At 39.3% G+C, this 20,293-nt stretch overlaps 2 protein-coding genes and 1 long non-coding RNA gene across 4 annotated transcripts in view; 2 read left to right on the forward strand and 1 right to left on the reverse strand.

The window, feature by feature from the left end:
- Positions 1-1,138: 1,138 nt before the first annotated feature.
- Positions 1,139-11,573, forward strand: LOC122670577. Its single transcript, XR_006334228.1, has 3 exons — positions 1,139-1,318; positions 5,307-5,319; positions 11,560-11,573. It is a non-coding gene; the product is annotated as an uncharacterized LOC122670577 (long non-coding RNA).
- On the reverse strand, positions 8,092-18,918 carry LOC122670567 (U6 snRNA phosphodiesterase). Its single transcript, XM_043867509.1, has 6 exons — positions 18,733-18,918; positions 18,422-18,505; positions 11,950-12,199; positions 11,735-11,831; positions 8,460-8,525; positions 8,092-8,330 (listed from the first exon to the last, which is right to left on the reverse strand). The coding sequence occupies exons 1-6, from the start codon at positions 18,908-18,910 to the stop codon at positions 8,133-8,135; spliced, it is 873 nt and encodes a 290-aa protein (XP_043723444.1). The 5' UTR covers positions 18,911-18,918; the 3' UTR covers positions 8,092-8,132.
- A 363-nt stretch (positions 18,919-19,281) lies between these two features.
- Positions 19,282-20,293, forward strand: part of LOC122670556 (ATP-dependent DNA helicase SRS2-like protein At4g25120) — a 56,563-nt gene continuing 55,551 nt past the window's right edge. For both annotated transcript variants that reach the window (XM_043867490.1, XM_043867499.1), the window contains exons 1-2: positions 19,282-19,446; positions 19,565-20,246. In XM_043867490.1, the coding sequence (XP_043723425.1) occupies positions 19,286-19,446; positions 19,565-20,246 (843 nt within the window). In that variant the 5' untranslated portion in view covers positions 19,282-19,285. The remainder of the gene's footprint in view (positions 19,447-19,564; positions 20,247-20,293) is intronic.

Genomic DNA, 20,293 nt, shown 5'->3' on the forward strand with positions numbered 1-20,293 from the left:
GAGTAGCCCCGTAATGAGTAGGTAGCCCTGGAAGGCTCCGGACCGGGGGGGGCTGTAAATATCACAATTTTTCTTTATCCTTGCCACATGTCAGTCATCCATATACGGGGTTATTTTTGGTATATCAGGTGGGATGTGAGAGGGTGAGTGCCAAAATCTACACATTGATGTCCTAGGCTTCTTTTTCCCTTCTCTTTTTTATCTTTTCCAACACAAACTTGTAATGATTAAGAATTGAAGAGTTTAATCAAATGAAACTAACATCAACTACTACAAAAAACAATTTTGCACACAAAACAATTGAGAGTGGGATGAGGTGCATCACCAGTCACTCTCCTTAAAATCATAGTCGCCCTCCACATGGTACAAATTGTGTTCTTTGTGAATCGACCTCTAAGATACAACAGTCCAAAGGCCCTTTCCAACAATCAACAATACACTCAACTAATGTGTCACATTGGGAATTTGAGAGTAGTGCTTAACAAAACAATAAGATGTACCCCTAAAGATAGCAAAATAACAAAGTCGAGAGACTTTGGCTAATAAAAAAAGGGAAAATTACTTGGACACCCCCTAGACTATTGCCCATTTTCTTACTATCCCCCCTAACAATTACTTGAACACCCCTTACATTTTACCATTGCTTTCAAGTAGGCCATGTCCGTTAGTTTAGTGATGATGTCATCAGTTAAATTTTTTGTAATGCCTAAACTATCCTTAAATGGTACTGAAGTGATAGATTTACCCCTCCTCCTCCTCCTCCTCCTTCTTCTTCTTCCTCCTGCAACCCCACCGCCCCTACCCCCTACTGCATCGCATCTGCAACACGACTGTTCAGTGCCCGTAGAATGGAAAAAAAATTTGAAAAAACCCTATGAATTCCATATTTCTAGATACAAAGGGTGGTTCTAGGGTTCTTGGGGATGGATTCCATCTCATTTTAAATTCAAAGACAAAATAGAAATTGGTGCTCAAGAACCCTAAAATCAGTCCTCAGAACCAAAAATAAGAAATTTCTAAGGTTTTTATGGATGAATTAGTAGTCAATTCCGATCCAAAATCGGAAAATTCACTGGTCTTAAAGTTGGGGGTGGTGAGGAAGAAGAAAAGCATCATTCCTGGGTTTGCAAGAATGGAGAGATCATTAAGGAAACTTCATCATCGACTGGAAACATTAGTCTGAGTGTCACCAAGAGCAAGCCTGAGAGTGGAGAGATCATCGTAGTTTTTGAAAGCATTCAACCGTCTGATACCGATTTAGGGGCAAAGACTCCCAAGGACGTGAAGATCCAGGGGATCTAGTATGCCCAATTGGAGAGTAGGGTTTCTCTGATTTGGGATTTTTAAGAACTTACCTTCTTCAATAGTTCAACCTCACCGACCTTCTTTCCTTATTTCCTCATTGTTGTAAAATCAAGGAGAGAACATTTTTTAATCGTGTTGGTAATCTCATCATATGATACGCTTATTATATCCCACCTATGAATTCTTGTCCTATTGAATTGGATACAGCTAAAAGCTTCGGCTAAAATCCTGAAACGCAATCTTAGATGGATTGCTCTGCTTCTGAAACATGTAGTGATTATTTTAATCTGTTCCAGTGTAGGAGAAGTGGGTTTGTGAGGGAGTGTGCATTGGTGTGTGGATTTGAGAAAGGGAGAGAGAGAGAGATATGGGGAGGAGGTAGGAGCTGGGGTTTTGGGTTTTGGAGCACATAAGGGCTAGGGCAATAAATAAGGTTCTGGTGGGTTAGGGTTTGATTTGATTAGGGTTTCTCTGGGAAACTTGAAACTTGTTGGTGAAATTCTGATATGGTGTATGCACGTGGGGTGGATGGGAAATTCTGATATGCTGAGGAAAACTAGAGAAGTGATCATTTGATTGCAAATGTTAAATTTAGGAGCCCACCCAATATATTTAGGTGGGATTCTGGGCAGGGAAGAGGTGTTCTCATCAGATCTGATGAAGAAATTTCATTAACGACTAAGTCTGAAAAAAGAGGGAAGAAGAAGAAGGGTAAGTTGGTCATTTAACATCATAAGTCTTAATTGAATAACTCATAAGGGTAAAATGGACATTTTCATTTAAACACTAACAGCAAACTAACACTGTCAGGTTTTAGGGGGTGTCAAGTAATTGTTTGAAAAATTGAGTATTGTAAGAAAATGGGTAATAGTCTAGGGGGTGTCCAAGTAATTTTCCCTAAAAAAAAAAGAAAAAATAGGTTACATGATCCTAAAATATGATATGTCTAAAGCATATGATAGGATGAATGGAATTCCATTAGAGCCATTTTTGAGTTTCTGTATTTTAGTAGTCATTGAATCAGTGGTGTGACTTGATAGACTCCATTTTCTCATAAAGCTCTTACTCTATCAAGCTTGAAAGCCTTAAGGTTTTGCAACTCTTGTGATAGCTGCTTCGAGTTCATTGAGTCTACTCATGGCATCCGACAAGGTTATCTGGTCTTTACTTTTTATTACTGTTATGGAGTGTTTGCCTAGGTTACTTGATGTCTATCGTGATCTTAATCTTTTTTGTGGAATCAAAATGGCTAGAACAGTTCTTGAGGTAGCCCACCTTTCTTTTGCTAATACATTTATCTTTTGTCGAGCAACCTGAGAAGATATATTTACTATTAGAGTTATTCTTGAATTATTTGAGGATCTATTAGGACAAAAAATCAACCTTTCACAATGTGTCATTCATTTCAGTTGGAATACGTATTACTACCTATACTAAAAAACTTTTGGGGGAATGATAATATGAAAGTTGAGGTCACATATCTAGAGAGCAATCTCTTTTTACTTAGATTTGGATGTCAATGTTAGAAAATCCTTGGATTTCTCATGAAACCCTAAACGAATTCCATACAATAACCTAGAACATGATGTAAGAAAATAAAGAGAAGAGAACCGATGAGTACCTTGCACCTATATATGTTAATGGAGAACAGTTGCAAAACTACGATCAAACTTGCACAACTGCAATGGAGATCTTCTACAGTCTCATAATCTCCCTTAAAGCTCTATTTCTTGTGGAGAAAAGAGAAAAGTGATTGTAGGGACTCTCACCAAAAATACTTATAGTACTCCCAAAACCCTAATCCACTTCCACAATGGGCCGGTTTGATCCATTTCAATAAAAATAAGTAGCAAACCCATGTATTTTAATTCACATCAATGATCGACCCGATAATTAATCAAGTCCACATATACATCATTGGAAAATATCTAAGAGTTAATCCTTCTCCAATACTTTTGGTTCATTGGTATGTAGAGTGTAAAACATGTTTTTTTTTTCTCGCTAAGAGATGATTTGTATTAAAAAGAATAAAAAAGAATTACAAAGGAAAATAGGCTAACCGCCTTGTTGGAATTTTCAAAATATTGAGTCCCACATCAGCTGTGAAGGAGCTTGTTTGGCTTATATATGTTAGAGGTCATTTATCACATGTTATGTTTAAAAGAGATTCTAAGGTGCACTTACAAGGACGGTGATCGTCCGAGCACGTACGCGTGCGTGAGGCGCTTTGATGGTGCACTTTGCACTTCGCATGTACGCATCGTTGCAATGAGGCATTATAACCTTTTCTGGATCGACGGTCAGTGGACCAGTGCGATGGTTCGGATCCAACCGTTGGATCAGTGTCTGATCAAAGGGGTGCAACCCTTGAGTATACGTTGAGCCCAATGGCTGTAGCCCATCCATACAGTCATGTGAGCCCAATGGTGGTGACCCATACGAACTGCCATGTCCAAGACAATATATAGCCCACGAGTTCAGTCAATCAAGTATAACAATTCTCTTAGTTTCAAGTGATTACTGTCTCTGCAAAACAGTAATCACTCGAGCCTGATTTATCTTAGGAGGCAGGTTTATTGTAACCCTTTGCAGTAATAGTGTGCAAATACTGTCTTAAAGAAGAAACGTTTTTGTTCGACTCAGGCAGTCTTACCGTGCTCTCCAATTGTATTCTTATTTTCTAACACTGAAACTCAAACACAAAGAGCAAAACCAGAGTGTAAAACATGCTCTCTAATTGAAAGATTAGTCTCCTTAGGCGGGTAGAATAGTTTTGATTAAGTTTGTATTATGTTCCATCCTTATCTAATGGCATGCTTTTCTGTTTCTATAAAAAACTTACAAACAATTTGATATCATTTTTGCTCATTATTGAGTATTGACGTGGTCATTCTGATAACAAGAAAGACCCTTTATTTTGGTCAAGGGTGGCAACCTAAAAAGTGTAGGTGGTTTGGGGATTCGACTCAAAAGAAAATGGAGTGGAGATTACTTTTGAATCCTCACTAAATTTGACCCAACACCAAAGAGGCCAAGAACCATTTGTGTAATGAATTTGCTTTCAAATTGATATACTAAGAAAGGTTTTAAAATCATACCAGGACTTGACATGGCTTCTTTTAAGATACTCTTAGTTCATGAACTAGATAGTCTATTTTCTTTTTGTATGTATACATCAAGGGTGCAAATTCATTTTCTTTTGGAATCAATCTAGTAACCTTTAGTGTTCAGCACAGCATGTCATGAAGTTATTAACATCACTTTTAATAATGCATTTAGATTGGGGAAAACCTTTACCAAAAAAAAAAGATTGGGGAAAACCTGGTAGTAATTGGTGACAAAGAAGGGGGTGGGGTGTTTAAAATTTTGTTCTTATTTTATAGGTATTTATCAAGGGTGCAAACTATATTTCCTTTTAGGACCAATCTAGTAATTAATCTTTAGCGCTTCAACAGAGCACGTCGTGAAGATATTAACTTCCCTTATAATAATGCATTTCGATTGGGAAATTTTTTACTGGTAATCAAAGTTGGTGACAAATAACACACTTTTTCTTTCAATGAGGGTAAAATCCTATCATTTCATAAGTATGTTTGAAAAACGTGCAAGACAATGCCAGTTTTTGAGAATGACATAATAGTAACTTTCAAATTATTTTGAAAGTTACTTGACTATGCTAAGAAGAGTGGAATATTGGATGGCAGATTAAGGAAGTTTGGTGTGCTAATCAGGAGCTTAAGGACTTCATTCCTACCCCGGCCCTTCTTATCGTGTATGGCCTAGGCACTAGTGATGTCACTAAAACCCGACCAGCCCGAGCCTGCCCAAACCCGCCTTGAGCCTGGACAGGGGGTGGGCCAAACTTGGGGATAAGTAAGGGTCGGACTGGGTTTGATATTTGCATGGCTCTGGCAAAGTTGCGCAGGGCCGGGGATGAGGCCTCGACCCTGACAGGTCTAGGACCCTGTATTATATAATATATATATTTATAAAGCATATAGGGAATATGCTTTGGTGCAACAGTCAAGGTTGATTTACTGTGACTAAGTGGTCTTTGGTTTGAGTCTTGGAACCTCTTTACCAAAAATTTCACTTTTTTATGGCTTGGACTGTGATTGGGCTTTGTTAGTACCAGAACTCAATGAGCCAAGATATTCAGTGTCAATCAGGGCGGCGCGGGGCTTGGGCAAACCCTGCCAGGGTCAAGCTGGGTTGAGGGTATGCTTGGCCCTGGCAGGGCCAGACTGGGCTTGGGTTTAGGTTAAGGCTCCTAGGGTTGGGCTAGGGTTTCGAGCAAGCCTGACCCAGCCCAGCTCATTGGCTCCCCTACTAGGCACCTTGTATTTTGGTTTCTCTAGATGAATTTTCTCTTCAACAATATTATTTTTTGTATTAAAAATCCTGGCAACTTTGTTAATGTCCGGGGCCTAGCTTAGGAAATGAGAGGCCGTCTTAATTTTGTAATATAAAGGAACAATGTAGACCTTGATGCAATCTAAGGCAATTTTTATTTTCTTCATAAAAAAAAAAAAGATTTTGAAAATACTTTCAACCTAACTTAAATAAATTTTTGGAAAAAGACAAGGGACAATCAAAAGATCGAAGGTTAAAAGTTCTCACTGCATCACCACTTCTGTTACAACAAGATGTATCTACACATCTGAAAAAAAAATTATTTGTATTTTATGATACGTATGCATAAATAAACACATGAATCAACTGCAAGTGAATACATATTTATATATACATACATCCATAGTATGTACTTTCAAGTTTACATTGCTCATTAGTTTTGTTTTGTTTTGTTTCTCTTAATACAGAATTTATAAAGCAAAATAATAAGATTTCTGATACAGGTAAATATACCCACTAGAGAAGCAGGTGACGCATGGCGCAAGACACGTGTCCAGCACCTCCCTTAATTCTCTAGATAAGCTAAGTCCCTATTATACTGGGATTATCCTTCTTCCCCTCGAGCAATCTTATCGTATCGGACCTTCTTACCAGGACCCTCCGTGATAATCTCCTCCCATATTAGACTCCTACAAGATTGGTTTCGAAGAGGATACCTACCAATATTGGACTCCCAATACCGACTTTCGATAGCAATGCAATTCCACCTAGAAATACTAAGGTACACACTGTAAGGGATCGATCAATTTGCACTCTCTTATGCAATTACTCTGCAAGTTTATATCGTCTTATCGTATCAGGACCTTCTTACCAGGACCCTCCGTGATAATCTCCTCCCATATTAGACTCCTACAAGGATTCGGTTTCCAGAAGAAGGATACCTACCAATATTGGACTCCCAATACCGACTTTCGGATAGCAATGCAATTCCACCCTAGAAATACTAAGGTACACACTCAGGTAAGGGGATCAATCAATTTGCACTCTCTTATGCAATTACTCTGCAAGTTTATATCGTTGCTTGGAGAACTGACTTAAGCATTGGAGAGTCCCCTAGAAGTACGCTTTGGTTCTCTATTGTGCTCTTTGTTTTCTAACCTTGCAGACATATTTGTCCGCATCAACCTGGTCGATTTTCTACGACAACAGTTTGGTGTTGTCTGTGGGAAACAACTACAAAGTATTTTGCACTCATTGGAGAGGAGCCGGATCCAAATTTAGATCCCATCTGATTTGCCACATGGTAGTTTTTCAGGGTCATTTATGTAAGGCTTCCTAAGTGCACCATGTATCTACAATTTGTCCTTCATTACTTACGCTTAATCTAACTCATGGTAGTATTATTGGCATTCAAATTTTGTGGCCGTTCTACCTATGGTTTACTTATGTTTCGGGTTTCAGCCTATCCAACCCCAAGTCCTGAATTGTCCTATATTTATTAAAATGTTAAGTTCTTCTAAGCATTATTATGCATAGTGAAGTACAATGCTTCACTATTTGTCACTTGACAGTACATGAGTTAATCCATGTGATAGAAGACCCCACATACATCTCAATGGTCAAATTTTAATCTAAAGTATTCAAGGAAAATTGCTCAAACTCTGATTCAAAGTTTTAATAAAATTACCAAAATGCCATCAAATGAAGATGAGTATAAATACTAAAGGAAGAAGGTTAGGTATGTCATTAGCTTTCAATAACCTAACGACTTAGACCAATCACAAGGCTGGACATAGGAGGGCAAGGAGGTCTTTTCAAAGGGGGAGGAGAGAAGATGACACATCACCTTGGCAGCGTGCCTAGCCTTTTCGCAATACAAAATGACACCTTTTGTAATATTAGCTACTTCCCCTACCCTTTTAATTTGAAATTGTAATTATGAGATGCTTGGCTAATCCTCTATCACATGGATTGACCCATGTCATGTGGCAAATAATGAAGCATTATACTTCACTAGGCATAGTGATGGAGAAGAAAACCATAAAATGTTATTGATAAAGATCCTCAATGAACTTGTAATCTTCAACCATGATTTTCAATACTTTTCACTCTATGCCTTCAAGATTAGTGACAATCAACAACCAGTCATATAATATCGACCGCTAGGAAGAGTCCATGCCAACCAATGCTTTGTAACCCGTTGATGTTGAAAATTCAATTTTTCAATAATGTCATTTCTTGCTTTTGCAGACCATGAAACCCCTAATATACAAGATTAGTATATGAAATCAAAACTATTCTATCTTTGGTAACAAATCAAAACTATCATATTGCAATACAACATCCCACCACCCTGCGGTCCTGATAGTTGAAAAGCTGCTTAAACCCCCTCTTATAAAAAGCTGAAAACTGATCCAGCCTTTGTATAAGAAGTGAACAAAAGTCAGAAGATTCTACTAAAATCAAGAACAATTTTATTCTTCTGGGAATTTACATAATTTATAGGTTTTGTTGCCTATCTTACACTCAATGCCACTGAATTTACAGGTTAAAATATGTTTCTGTGAAAAGTTCCCACTGTTATGGGATCTGTTCAGTTCTTCAATCACCCGTTTGAGTGACTGACTGATGTCACCCAATGCCCATGTTACGGATATATGCGGGCGCGGATCCTGTTGGCATCAACAACAACATGGTTCAAAATCTTATAACAAGGATAAACAAAACCATGACCTAAGCATGCAAATTCACTCTTCAAATATTATTTTAGATGGTGTTGTTTTACAGGATAGTGTTCTAACCTTGTAAAACTCAGGGAGATTGTGTAGCCTATAAATCTCATCCACAGCATGAATCTGCCTTGTAATCTGGAAGTAAATGGAAACAAGATAAGTCCAACCTAGATGGAGTCATGGAGACAGCACTAAAATTTGGAGAATTTATGGCAAACATGTTGACAATCTGAGGATATAAGACACAGGAAGAGGTCTAGTTACTTGAGAAATACACCATTTTACTGTAACAAAATTTCCATTGGGTTGATAGTTGACAACAATCACAGTACACATTCAGTCAACCAAACAAAATAGAGTGTGCTCAACTTTTCAGATAGTACCAGCCAAACAAATCTTCTTAATATAGCAGACAGTTTACAACAACAACAACAACTCAGCCTTATCCCAACTAAATGGGGTCGGCTACATGGATCATTGCCCTCCAATCAGCTCTATTTGAGGTCATACTTGATACAAGGCCTAAGCTATGCATGTCTTTCCTCACCACTTCTCCTAAGGTCATTTTAGGTTTGCCCCTGACTCTTTTAGTTCCTTCAATCTGAATCAAATCACTCTTCCTTACTGGAGTATCCAAAGGCCTCCGTTGAACATGGCCATACCACCTCAAACGACTTTCTCGTAGCTACTCCCAAGCCAGCTCTAATATGATCATTCCTTACTTTATCCTTCCTAGTTTTTCCACTCTTCCATCTCAACATCCTCATCTCCGCTACACTAACTTTATTTATATGATGCTTCTTAACTGCCCAAAATTCCGTACCATACATCATAACCAGTCATGTGATTGCCCCATAAAATTTTCTGTTAAGTTTTAAAGGAATACACCGATCACACAACACTCCGAACGCACCTCTCCACTTCATCCATCCTTTTTTAATTCTCCATGAAACATCATCCTCTATATCACCTTCTTTATTTATGATTGAGCTAAGATACCTAAAATAATCACTTTGCGGAACTTCCCTCTCATCAATTTTCACCACCTCATGATTCATCCTAGTTTGACCAAAGTTACACACCACATACTAATGTAAGACAGAATTGAAACCTTCAATCAGTCCCAGAATAGGATCTTAATTCAGGGGTGGTCTAGGTCGATGGAAATAGGATTGGAATGATAGGATGGGTTAAGGGATAGGTCTAGGGTTAGGTTAGGGCGATGAAATAGGTCTGAAACAGTAGGGAGCTCAAGGATTTAAACAAAAATCAAATCAGCAGCAGGTTTCTCCTCTACCGATTTCACTGGAAAGCTAGAAAAACTGGGTTTGGGCAGAATTGGAGAGAAAACTCAATAGCAACCAATCTGCTGGGCAGATGGGGCTGAAACTTGGATTAAGTGGGGTCTTAAAGGGGGGAAGGTGTGCTCAAAAGGTTGATGAAAATTGATGGCTAGATTGGGCAGGGGTGTTGAGGGAAAGGAATTAGAAAGTTAGGCTAAAACATAAAAAACAGAAAGTAACCTTAGAACAGTAGATTGGGCAGCAGCAGAGCAGCTCGGTTGAAGGGATAAGGCTTCTAATGGCTTGAGAACTTGAATGGGATGAAGAATAGCAACAAAAGCAACCTCTTGGGCTTCCCACCGTAAGGAGTCAACTGGATCAAACACCAGCTCCTTCCTCCATGGATCAAACGCCAAGGAAAATTTCAACAGAAGCAAACATGCATAACAACAGTAGTTGAGAATAATAATCGTGGGCTACTATGGCCCCTCTGGGTTGCTTTTATAGATTGCAATAAAAGAAAAATAGCAAGGAATCAAAATTGGAAAGTCCCAAAATTAGAAACTTCCAACCTTGACCCTTTACTTGAGTTACAAGACACAATCAGTCAATGCTGATGTGAACTGATCTAACCACAACTTAAATAAAATTAAAAGACTTAGTCTAACTAAAATATGGGACCACAATTTAAACTAGACCAACTGAACCAACCGGTTCATACAAGACTCAAAATAAAAGACATAACAACCCAATAACCCAAAAATCGTGGCTGCTTAGCTTGCTAGGCAGCAGCCTTCTTCTTCCTTGAGTACACTTTCGGCTCTGTATCATATACTCTGTCTTCTATCTACCTATCTTAAAACCTTGTGATTCCAAGGTTGATCTCCATAACTCTAATTTGGCATTAATCCTTGCTTTTGTCTCATCCACCAAAACAGTATCATCAGCAAAAAGCACACATCAAGGAACCTCATCTTGGATTCTCTGGTTATATCATAGCAGAAATTTTACATTTCCATTAAAAACTTTTGTATGGTTCTAATGTTCTATGCATTCGTAATAAAGTTCTAACCTTTTGGCAAAGGTCTAGCAGAAAGTTAGGGATAGTGGTTGTTGTTTCCAAACTTTCTAATACTTCATTGATGAGATTTTCCTATTGACAACCCTTTAAGGTGTCAAATAATTTGTAACATTTTTTTGGCTCTCCTAGTTTAACACATTTTTTCCTTTCAGTGAGGGGTAAAACCTGTCATTTCACATGAGTATTCAAAAACAATAAAGACAATGACAACTTTTGAAAACGACATAATGGTAAATTCACTTTCGAATAATTTTGAAAACCCTCTTTTACCCGACTTAAAGAACTGTTGGGAATAAGCCAAGGGGCAATCAAAAGAAGGTTGCATGTTCTAACTAAACATTCAGAGGTGTCATTCAGACAACTCCTAAAGGTTACATGGTTCTACAACTTCTAACTATATAACAAGTGAAGGATCATCTACAGAGCTACTGCTTCAGCTGCCCGTCAATCTTCCTCCAAGTAACCCAATCCAAGCCTACAAAGTGGGGTTGCCATATTACCGGCAAGCTGACTAGGCCAATCAAGTCATAAAGTCTGGTATGGTATAAAGGAGGCTACATGACTGTAAGCTAAATGAACCATCTACAGGTCTCATTGGTTATCTTAGTATAGATCAGATTTTAGTTCCAGCAATCAATTGCAAATGGGGAATACAATGAATTGAAATTCAAATAAGGTTCATCTCGCGTCAAGTTCTGTCACTTTCCATTTCAGTTATATGCAGAATAGATAGTGTCTACCCTTATCACCACAAGAACCGAAACCAGTCATAACATGCATGTGCCATTAATACAGTTGTTAGTAGTTTCTTGATTCAGAAAAGCAGACTCAAACCCAAACTAGGTGCAACACTGCAACTCAGTCCTATATTGAAGTAATCAAGCATATAATATATGGTTAGAAGTAGTAGAACCAAACAGTCAGTTCCAAATAAAGAATTGTCTATAAATCAGAAATAATTTCAAAGGACAGAAGAGTACCTCGGCTAAGCCTCCTGTAATAACTTCCATTGAAAGAAATGATCGTGTATGGTCATCGTTGACAAAGACCTCCCACTTATTAAAGTCTATCCAATATCTGCTTTCAATTTATTTTCACATAAAGTAAGTGCCATGAAAGACAAAAGAAATGTAGTAGTTATATTCTGACCCTTAAAAGTGAACCAAAATGTATTATTTGTGAAAATTGATCCAACCGTCTCCAAGGCTGAAGTTTTTGGCGAAGCATTGCAACTATTGAATCAATTTGGTGCACTCGAATTGGAACAGTTCTCCCCAAACTTATATGGAATTCCCTTCCTAAGGCAACTTGTTCAAGCTTTTGATCATCTTTGCAAAGCACATCAAGTGGAATATCAATGTCAACAACATGAAGGCCAGGCATAAGAGATGCGACTCTTTTCAGAAACGGTGCCAGGTCTTTCCTTGTTGCAGGGGGTATATAAACTGCAAAAGAGACTTAATTATTGCAGATACCAGACTCTAGAAACTTAGACAATTTAATCAGCGTTAAAATCGTAGTCTGTATGTCTATTTAAGACATCACCAAATAAGCTCTCTCCTTGATGAAATTGGTCAAAACTTTCAAATGTTAAAACCAAATAAGCTCGGAATTGAAATAAAACCTTATTTGAGACTAGTTTAAAAAGTCAACATTCAGAAAATTAAAAAAAGTGTTGAGAGGATCAGAATTAGAGCTGAATGCTTGGATGATTAATGATCACCCCAAGCCCTTTATTTATATTATTGAAAATAGAGGACTGAATTACATGTGCGCAATGTGGGACTAAACCCAAATAATAGAAACAAAAATAAAACAGTAAAAAAGTCCAGAATACTCCCCACGGTATTCTGGCCTATATAATCCAACACTCCCCCTCAAGTTGGAGCATATATGTCGTGCATGCCCAACTTGACTAAAATAGGAAGAAACACTTTGCCACTTAGCCCCTTGGTGAACACATTGGCCAACTGATCAGCAGACTTTACAAAGGGAACACAAATGAGTCCGGCTTTGAGCTTCTCCTTGATGAAATGTCGGTCAACCTCAACATGCTTAGTATGATCATGCTGAACAGGATTATGAGCAATGCTAATGGCTGCTTTATTATCACAATAAAGCATCATGGGAAGATGGACAACAACACCAATATCCTGCAACAATCCTCTAAGCCACAAAAGTTCACAGATTCCTTGTGCCATTGCACGGAACTCTGCTTCAGCACTGGACCTTGCCACAACATTCTGCTTCTTGCTACGCCACGTGACAACGTTCCCACCCACAAAAGAACAATAGCCAGAAATTGATTTTCTATCAGTAGAGCCAGCCCAATCGGCATCAGTATAAGCTTCAACCTTCAGATGACCATTGGGAGAGAGAAGAATTCCTTTTCCGAGAGCAGACTTTAAATATCTCAAAATACGAAGGACTGCCTCCATGTGAGAGGAATAAGGATCATGTATAAACTGGCTCACCAAACTTACAGCAATGGCTATGCCAGGTCGTGTGTGAGAGAGATAGATTAGTTTGCCCACTAATCGCTGATAACGGCCTTTGTCGACAAGTTCACCCTCTTTCTCTGTAAGTCTTGTAGAAGCTTCTATAGGAGTATCTGAAGGATGACAATCTAGCAACCCAGTCTCAAACAATAGATCTAGGATATATTTCCTTTGAGAAAGAAAGATGCCCTTTGAAGATCGAGCAACTTCTATCCCTAGAAAATATTTTAAAGTCCCCAGATCCTTTACTTTAAACTCACGGCCAAGGAAGTGCATCACCATCATTACCAGTGACCACAATATCATCCACATAGACTATGAGAATAGTTATTTTGTCACCAATTCGTCTGATGAACAAAGTGTGATCAACATTGCTTTGCTTATATCCTGCTGAGATCATAGCCTTGTGAAACCTGCCAAACCAGGCTCTAGGTGACTGCTTCAAACCATAAAGAGCACTCTTCAATTTACAGACCTTGCCCCTGGTCCAGTCATCAGAGAAACCTGGTGGAACATCCATGTATACCTCTTCCTCAAGCTCCCCATTGAAGAAAGCATTCTTTACATTCAACTGCTGAAGGTCCCACCCAAGATTGAAAAAGCACAAGATAATAACACCCTTACGGTGTTGAGTTTCGCCACTGGTGCAAAGGTCTCCTGATAGTCAACTCCAGAAGTTTGAGTAAACCCCTTTGCAACCAGTCGTGCCTTATACCGATCCACTGTCCCATCTGCCTTCTATATGACCACAAAGACCCATTTACATCCAACTGGTTTTTTCCCTGGAGGAAAAGCCACAAGATCCCATGTATTATTTTTGTACAGTACTCTCATTTCTTCCAACATTGCTGCCTTCCACTTTCCATCTGTAGATGCTTCCTGCCAATTTTTAGGAATGAAAACAGAAGAAAGAGAAGATACAAATGCACAAAAAGAAGGAGAAAGAGAACTATAAGAAACAAAACGGGATATGGGATGCAGAGTGCAAGTCCTAGTACCTTTGCAATGAGCAATAGGTAGGTCGGCGGAAGAGGGCTTACCAAGAGAGGAAGAATCTGGATCTTGAGCCGGCAATTGGATGGGTATCGGTGCTGCAGTGGATTGAAGCTGCCCCCTTTTGGTGATTCCCTTTTTATAGGTGATCATATTGGAGTTGTCAATCTTCTTCTGAAACTCACCAATAGTTCTCTGGACAGGAGTCAGCTCCCCCTGAATAGGAACATCAGCAACACTCTTTCCCATGGTCTCCCCCTGTAAAGGACTCCTTTCGGATGAGGGGGGAACAGACAGAGGTGGCTGGGCAGCAACCAAGGGTGATTGGGCAGCAGTTAAAGGATGCTGGGCAGTACCCGTAGGGGGCTGGACAGCAGCTGTAGGTGGCTGGACAGCAGCTGTAGGGGTTAGAAAAGAAGGAACCTCAAGAGGAGGAACCTGAAAAGACAGCACATCTTCACTAGAACTCTCCCCCTGAAGAGGTGCTGAAGAATAATAGGAAACGGTCTCATGAAAAATAACATCCATACTGACCAAAGTACGACGGGAAGGGGGGTGGTAGCACTTGTAACCCTTCTGGGAAGGAGAATAACCCAAGAAAATACAACGTAGCCCCCTAGGTTCAAGTTTGCTTGGAGATTTTGTATCTTTAGTATAACACACACAACCAAATACCTTGGGAGTAACAACAAAGGAGGAATTCCCCAGTAAAACTTCAGTTGGACTACAGGAGTTAAGAACCCGGGAAGGTAGCCTATTGATGAGATAGGCAGCAGTGAGGACAACATCTCCCCAATACTGAGATGGGACATGTCTAGCAAACATCAAAGCCCTGGCTATCTCTAACAAGTGGCGGTTTTTCCTTTCGGCCAAACCATTTTGGGCAGGGGTATCAACACAACTAGTCTGGTGAATCATGGTCAGCTAGATAGTTTTGAAATTAAAATTCTTTATACTCGGTTCCATTATCACTTCTCAATATTTTGAGAGTAGCCTGGAACTGAGTTTGGACCATTTTATGAAAATGCCGAAAACACTCAAAAACCTGATTTTTTGTGTGTAAAAGATACACCCATATGTGCTTGGAGTGACAGTCAATAAAAGAAACAAACCATCGGTGACCAAAAAGAGATGTTTTACGGCTAGGACCCCAAACATCAGAATGCACCAATTGAAAACAAGAACTCCTTTTATTTGATAAAAATAAGTTGATCGTGTCTGTTTGGCCAGAACACAACCCTCACAAAAAAAGTCATCCTTAGTACATGGGGTGACCAAACTAGGAAATAAATGTGCTAAAATTCCTAATGGATGGTGACTTAATCTAGAGTGTCATTGGTAAAGTTCAGAAGAGACCAAGGAGTTCTGAGGTAGCGGAGAAGGTAATGGTGCTGGAGAGGGACGACCATCGTCAAGCAGGTATAATCCACCATATACTTTACTCAATCCAATCGTCTTCCTAGAGCCCAAATCCTGAAAAACACAATGGGAAGGAAAAAATGTTACTTTACAATTAAGATCACGAGTAATACTACTAATAGAAAGAAGGTTTGTAGTAAAATTAAGAATATGCAAAACAGAGGACAAAAGAAGAGAAGAAGTACAGTTGATGATTCCTTTTCCAGATATGGAAGAAAGAAAACCATCAGCTACTTTGACCTTGTCTTTCCCAAAAGTGGGAGAATAACAATGGAACAGGCTAGAGGGCCTGTAGAGCTGCTAAATCACTCTTCCAAAAATCAGCACCAACAGAAAACTGTACCCCCAAGATCGATATTTGTAGGGTTTTGGGAAAACCTGAAAAATTTGATCAAAGAGGGGATCTTCAGAAGAGCTGGCTGGAGATAGATGCTTGGCTAATAAACTACCGCAAGTCTTGATCTTCAAAGAGGTGGAGAGATTCCTTGTAATGGAGATGGAATCAATCCAAAAAAAAATATGAAGTCTTCAAATTTCGCTGACAAAGAGCAAGCTCTTATCGATTGAAGTTGTTATAGCATGGACTGAGGTGATGGAGGGCAGCAACTAAATCACATGGATCACCTCAGCAGTGCTACCCTATGAAATATGAAAGAACAAAAGAAAAAAAGAAGAGAGGAAAGGGAGATCGAGAAAGAGAAGAGAAAGAGGGGATCAAGAATGGAGGAGAGGAGAGCCCTAATTCAAAACCTGCTCTGATACCATGTTGAGAGGATCAGAATTAGAGCTGAATGCTTGGATGATTAATGATCACCCCAAGCCCTTTATTTATATTATTGAAAATAGAGGACTGAATTACATGTGAGCAATGTGGGACTAAACCCAGATAATAGAAACAAAAATAAAACAGTAAAAAAGTCCAGAATACCCGCCACGGTATTCTGGCCCATATAATCCAACAAAAAGTATAGGCATTTAATGTGGAACTAAGAACTGGAAACAAAATCATACATTCCTCAAGAGATGATAAAAGCACTGTACTAGCCAGCTATCATATTCCTTAATATCTTCAGAGTTCAGATTGTGATTGAGAAGCATAGACCTTTGTTAGTGCTGCTATATCCAAGGCATTAGGTTATAATTCTTTTTCCCGTTTTTTAATTGGTAAGCCCATGGGTACCCCCCTCCCCCCCCCCCCCACCCCATAACCTAAAAAAAGAAGGGTAAATCTTTGGCAGGCCTATCTCCCTAATTCATAAAGCTTGGTAATTGGTGCATCTATTACACAAAAGATATGGAGGCAGGAGCTATTGGATAGGATTGAAATGGAAGATGCCATCAACTTATTATAGGGTATAATTATTACATCTAAGATCCTAAGAAAGAATAACTATCATATGCTGGAGCCTATTAGAATTTTTATTAATTCAGTTTTGTGAAATGAATACATGAATCAGTGAAGTATGGATTCTATCTGCAAAAGAAACTATTTCATTGGCTATGCCTATCCAGCAGTGTGTATTTATCATGCAAAACTTTGATTTTGGTAATCCATGAGCAAGATAAGAATACCTGTCTCAACACCTTTTCACATACTAAAAGCATATGTTTGTGCCTTACTGCCTTACTATGTTCATATATTGACAGCTATATAATGTTTTTAAAAAAAGACATTATAAACTATTTCATAATTAAAGACCTCCAGCTTTTCATACTTTTGGAGTCTAGCTATCAAGGAGATGAAAAGCTACGTGAAGTAAAAGAAGAAAAGGTCGCCGATAAGGGAAAAACTTCCCCATGCTGCCAGTGTGCAATTTCCCGCTCACATGGGGTTAGTTTATTATTTTATCTTTCTTATTCTGAATATGTGGGTCCCACGTGGATGATATCTTTTTCAGAATACCCAATAGTGTGGCATGCAGATTCCTCCCGACACTGGTAGTGTGGGGAACTCTCTCCCTTAAACAAAATAGTTTCATTATTGTATGTTTCTTTTAGTAAAGAAAACCTGTTTGCGTGGGAACAAACCTAGAAGTGTCTATGGTTTCCCACCTGATTCCTATCAGTCTCATCTAAATGGTTTGCACTCCATACCTGCCTAGTAGAATAACAAAGCGCAGATCTAGGATTGACCTCCAAACACATAAATTTAAGAAGCAGGATGATGTAACAATTCCGATAGTTGGATAGACTGATCACAGTCTAGATTGGCAATGTGCCAAGTTTCAGACCCAAATTCAATCTCTCCCATGTATAATTCACCTGTCCATGAATTGGCATAAACCCTCCCTTAGTCCCTGGTTTTCCAAAGCTTTATTTTGCCACTTGGCCAATTCCGTTTAGGCTGAAACTTGACATGTGAGCAAAGAAACTTGGGGTACCAGTCCACAAAATTTGGGCACCATCCAAAATGCCATGTGACAGATATTTGGACCATCAAGGGGGTCCACCCTTGGTGGGCTGACTAGGAAAAGTTCACATACTTTTTGGTCCTCAAACATTGATCCTGACTTATCTAAAAAGTTGGGAAAATTAGTGCTGAAGTCATGGGGGGTTGCTATTATTTGGCAACTAATGCATAAACCAAAGTATCCAGCAAAGGCATGAAACACAAGTAGCCTGAATAAGCTTCCCGATGAACTCAAACTTACAAAAGATAGGATAGAAAGTAGAAACAAACCCGAGTAGTAAACTTGAAGATAACTCAAACTGATGTACAATAGTAACTATAACAGCTGAAGGTAAACGGATGAGAACCTGGAATATAGATATGTAGAGCGTAATTTCCCTCAACATGTGGAAAGCTCCTAACTCGATTACCCTGACCAGCTTGCAAGTAATCTGAACGAAGTCATCATCACCACAATATGAGCATCCAACTGATACATATCACTAAACAAAAACCAACAGTGACTGCGTCTTTTATACGCTGAAGAATATAAAATCAGAGAATTCTACAGTCTGTTAAGCAAAGATCGAACAAGTGAAGAGCAAACCTAAAACTTGAAAAACCAATATCATACGAGATCAAAGAAAGGATTGAATGTAATAGCCCAGAGGATCTTTACCCAGAGAGTTAAGTGGGTGAAGAAGATCGAGCGGCGGTGGCGGCAAACGTTCCGATTCTTCACGATTTGAATTATGGAGGGTACCGTTGCTACTTGGAGGCGAGTCTTTCAATTCGGAATCGGAATCGGAGTCCGACTCGGACAAAGAGCCTCCGTATGTGGCTCTCAATGCGTCCATTCTCTCCCTCCACCCTCGTTTCGTTAATTTTGGCACTGGGCTGCTTATTTGATTGATATAGGTCCTCTACTCCTCTCTGCAACTGGTAAGTACAAAACAACCCATATGTTTTCATGAAATTACGGCTTTGCCACTCTTCAGCATTTCTACTACCATTACGTAGCCCGTAGGCTTCATTTCATTTCAAACTGGGAAGCGCGCCACAACGGCGGGAGTGGAAAGTCTTTTCCTTAGGAACTGCGAGTAGTTTTAAACTTCGAAGCAGGCAATTAACGTCTTCTAGGGTTCTAACTTGCAAGGTACTCTTTATTTTTCAGCTTAAATCTCATCTCTCCTTGGATAGTGGAGCTTCGATGACTCTTTGAAAGGAAAAGAATGAACAAGGAGAATGTCTTGCGCACAACCAGTGCGGGTTTCGAAGAAATTACGCCGGAACAGAGGGCAAGAATATCGCAGAAGTTCAGAGCTGCAAAGGCACTTCTTGCTCGTAAGAGGCCTCGTGATGCCACAACCTCTCCCGCTCAACGTTCTCTCAAGTTAGTTATTCAAATCCTCTTCGAACTCCTCAACTTTTAACATCTAATGCAATTTATTCTGTTTTTTTCCTCTTCAAAATATATGGTTTGTTGTTATCTGGGTGCTTTTTACTTTCAGAAATGAAGGGATGTATCTTAGGAGGGACCCACCGGCTCTGGCTTCTGGGAACCAAACAATTCCACTTGCAATGATAGATATAAACACTCCTTCTCCAATTCCTATTAAAGGGTCAAGAATAAGGGATGCCAAGTGTATTAGATCATGCCCAGAAAGGTTATCCATCAAGAACACTGACAGTCATTCGCAAAATGGTGGTGCAAGGATGGGGGAGGCTCTGACGGATAATGGATTGGTGGCGACATCTATCATTGCACCAGGGCAGCAATCAGAATGCTCTAGTTTAACTGATACTTTTTCTTCTCCTAGTGTATTTGTTGAAGAATTTGAGGATTCTGTTCTGAAAGAAATTGATGCCTTATGCGAGCAGAAATCAGCAACAAAGACAGAAAGTATCAATTTTACGGTTGACAGTCAGTCGAATCAGAACAGTATTGGCAATCAGTCTGATAAGGAGTCTATTACAGCTCAGTCGCTTGAGGAAATTGGTTGCATATTGAGCTTAAGGGATGAGCCAGAGAAAGGGTCCGATGGGTCAGGTAATTCTCATGCCATGGAGACTGGGAGTCTGCCAGAAGCTTATTCTGAATATTTGCAGTCTCTGAATGACAAACAGCGGGAGGCAGCTTGCAGTGATGTTTCAGTCCCTCTAATGATTGTTGCAGGCCCAGGAAGTGGAAAGGTCTGTTTCTGAATCCCAGAAGATCTGATTTTGCTCTTGGTTGTTTT

The sequence above is a fragment of the Telopea speciosissima genome, chromosome 1 (genome assembly GCF_018873765.1).
Source record: "Telopea speciosissima isolate NSW1024214 ecotype Mountain lineage chromosome 1, Tspe_v1, whole genome shotgun sequence".
NCBI lineage: Eukaryota > Viridiplantae > Streptophyta > Magnoliopsida > Proteales > Proteaceae > Telopea > Telopea speciosissima.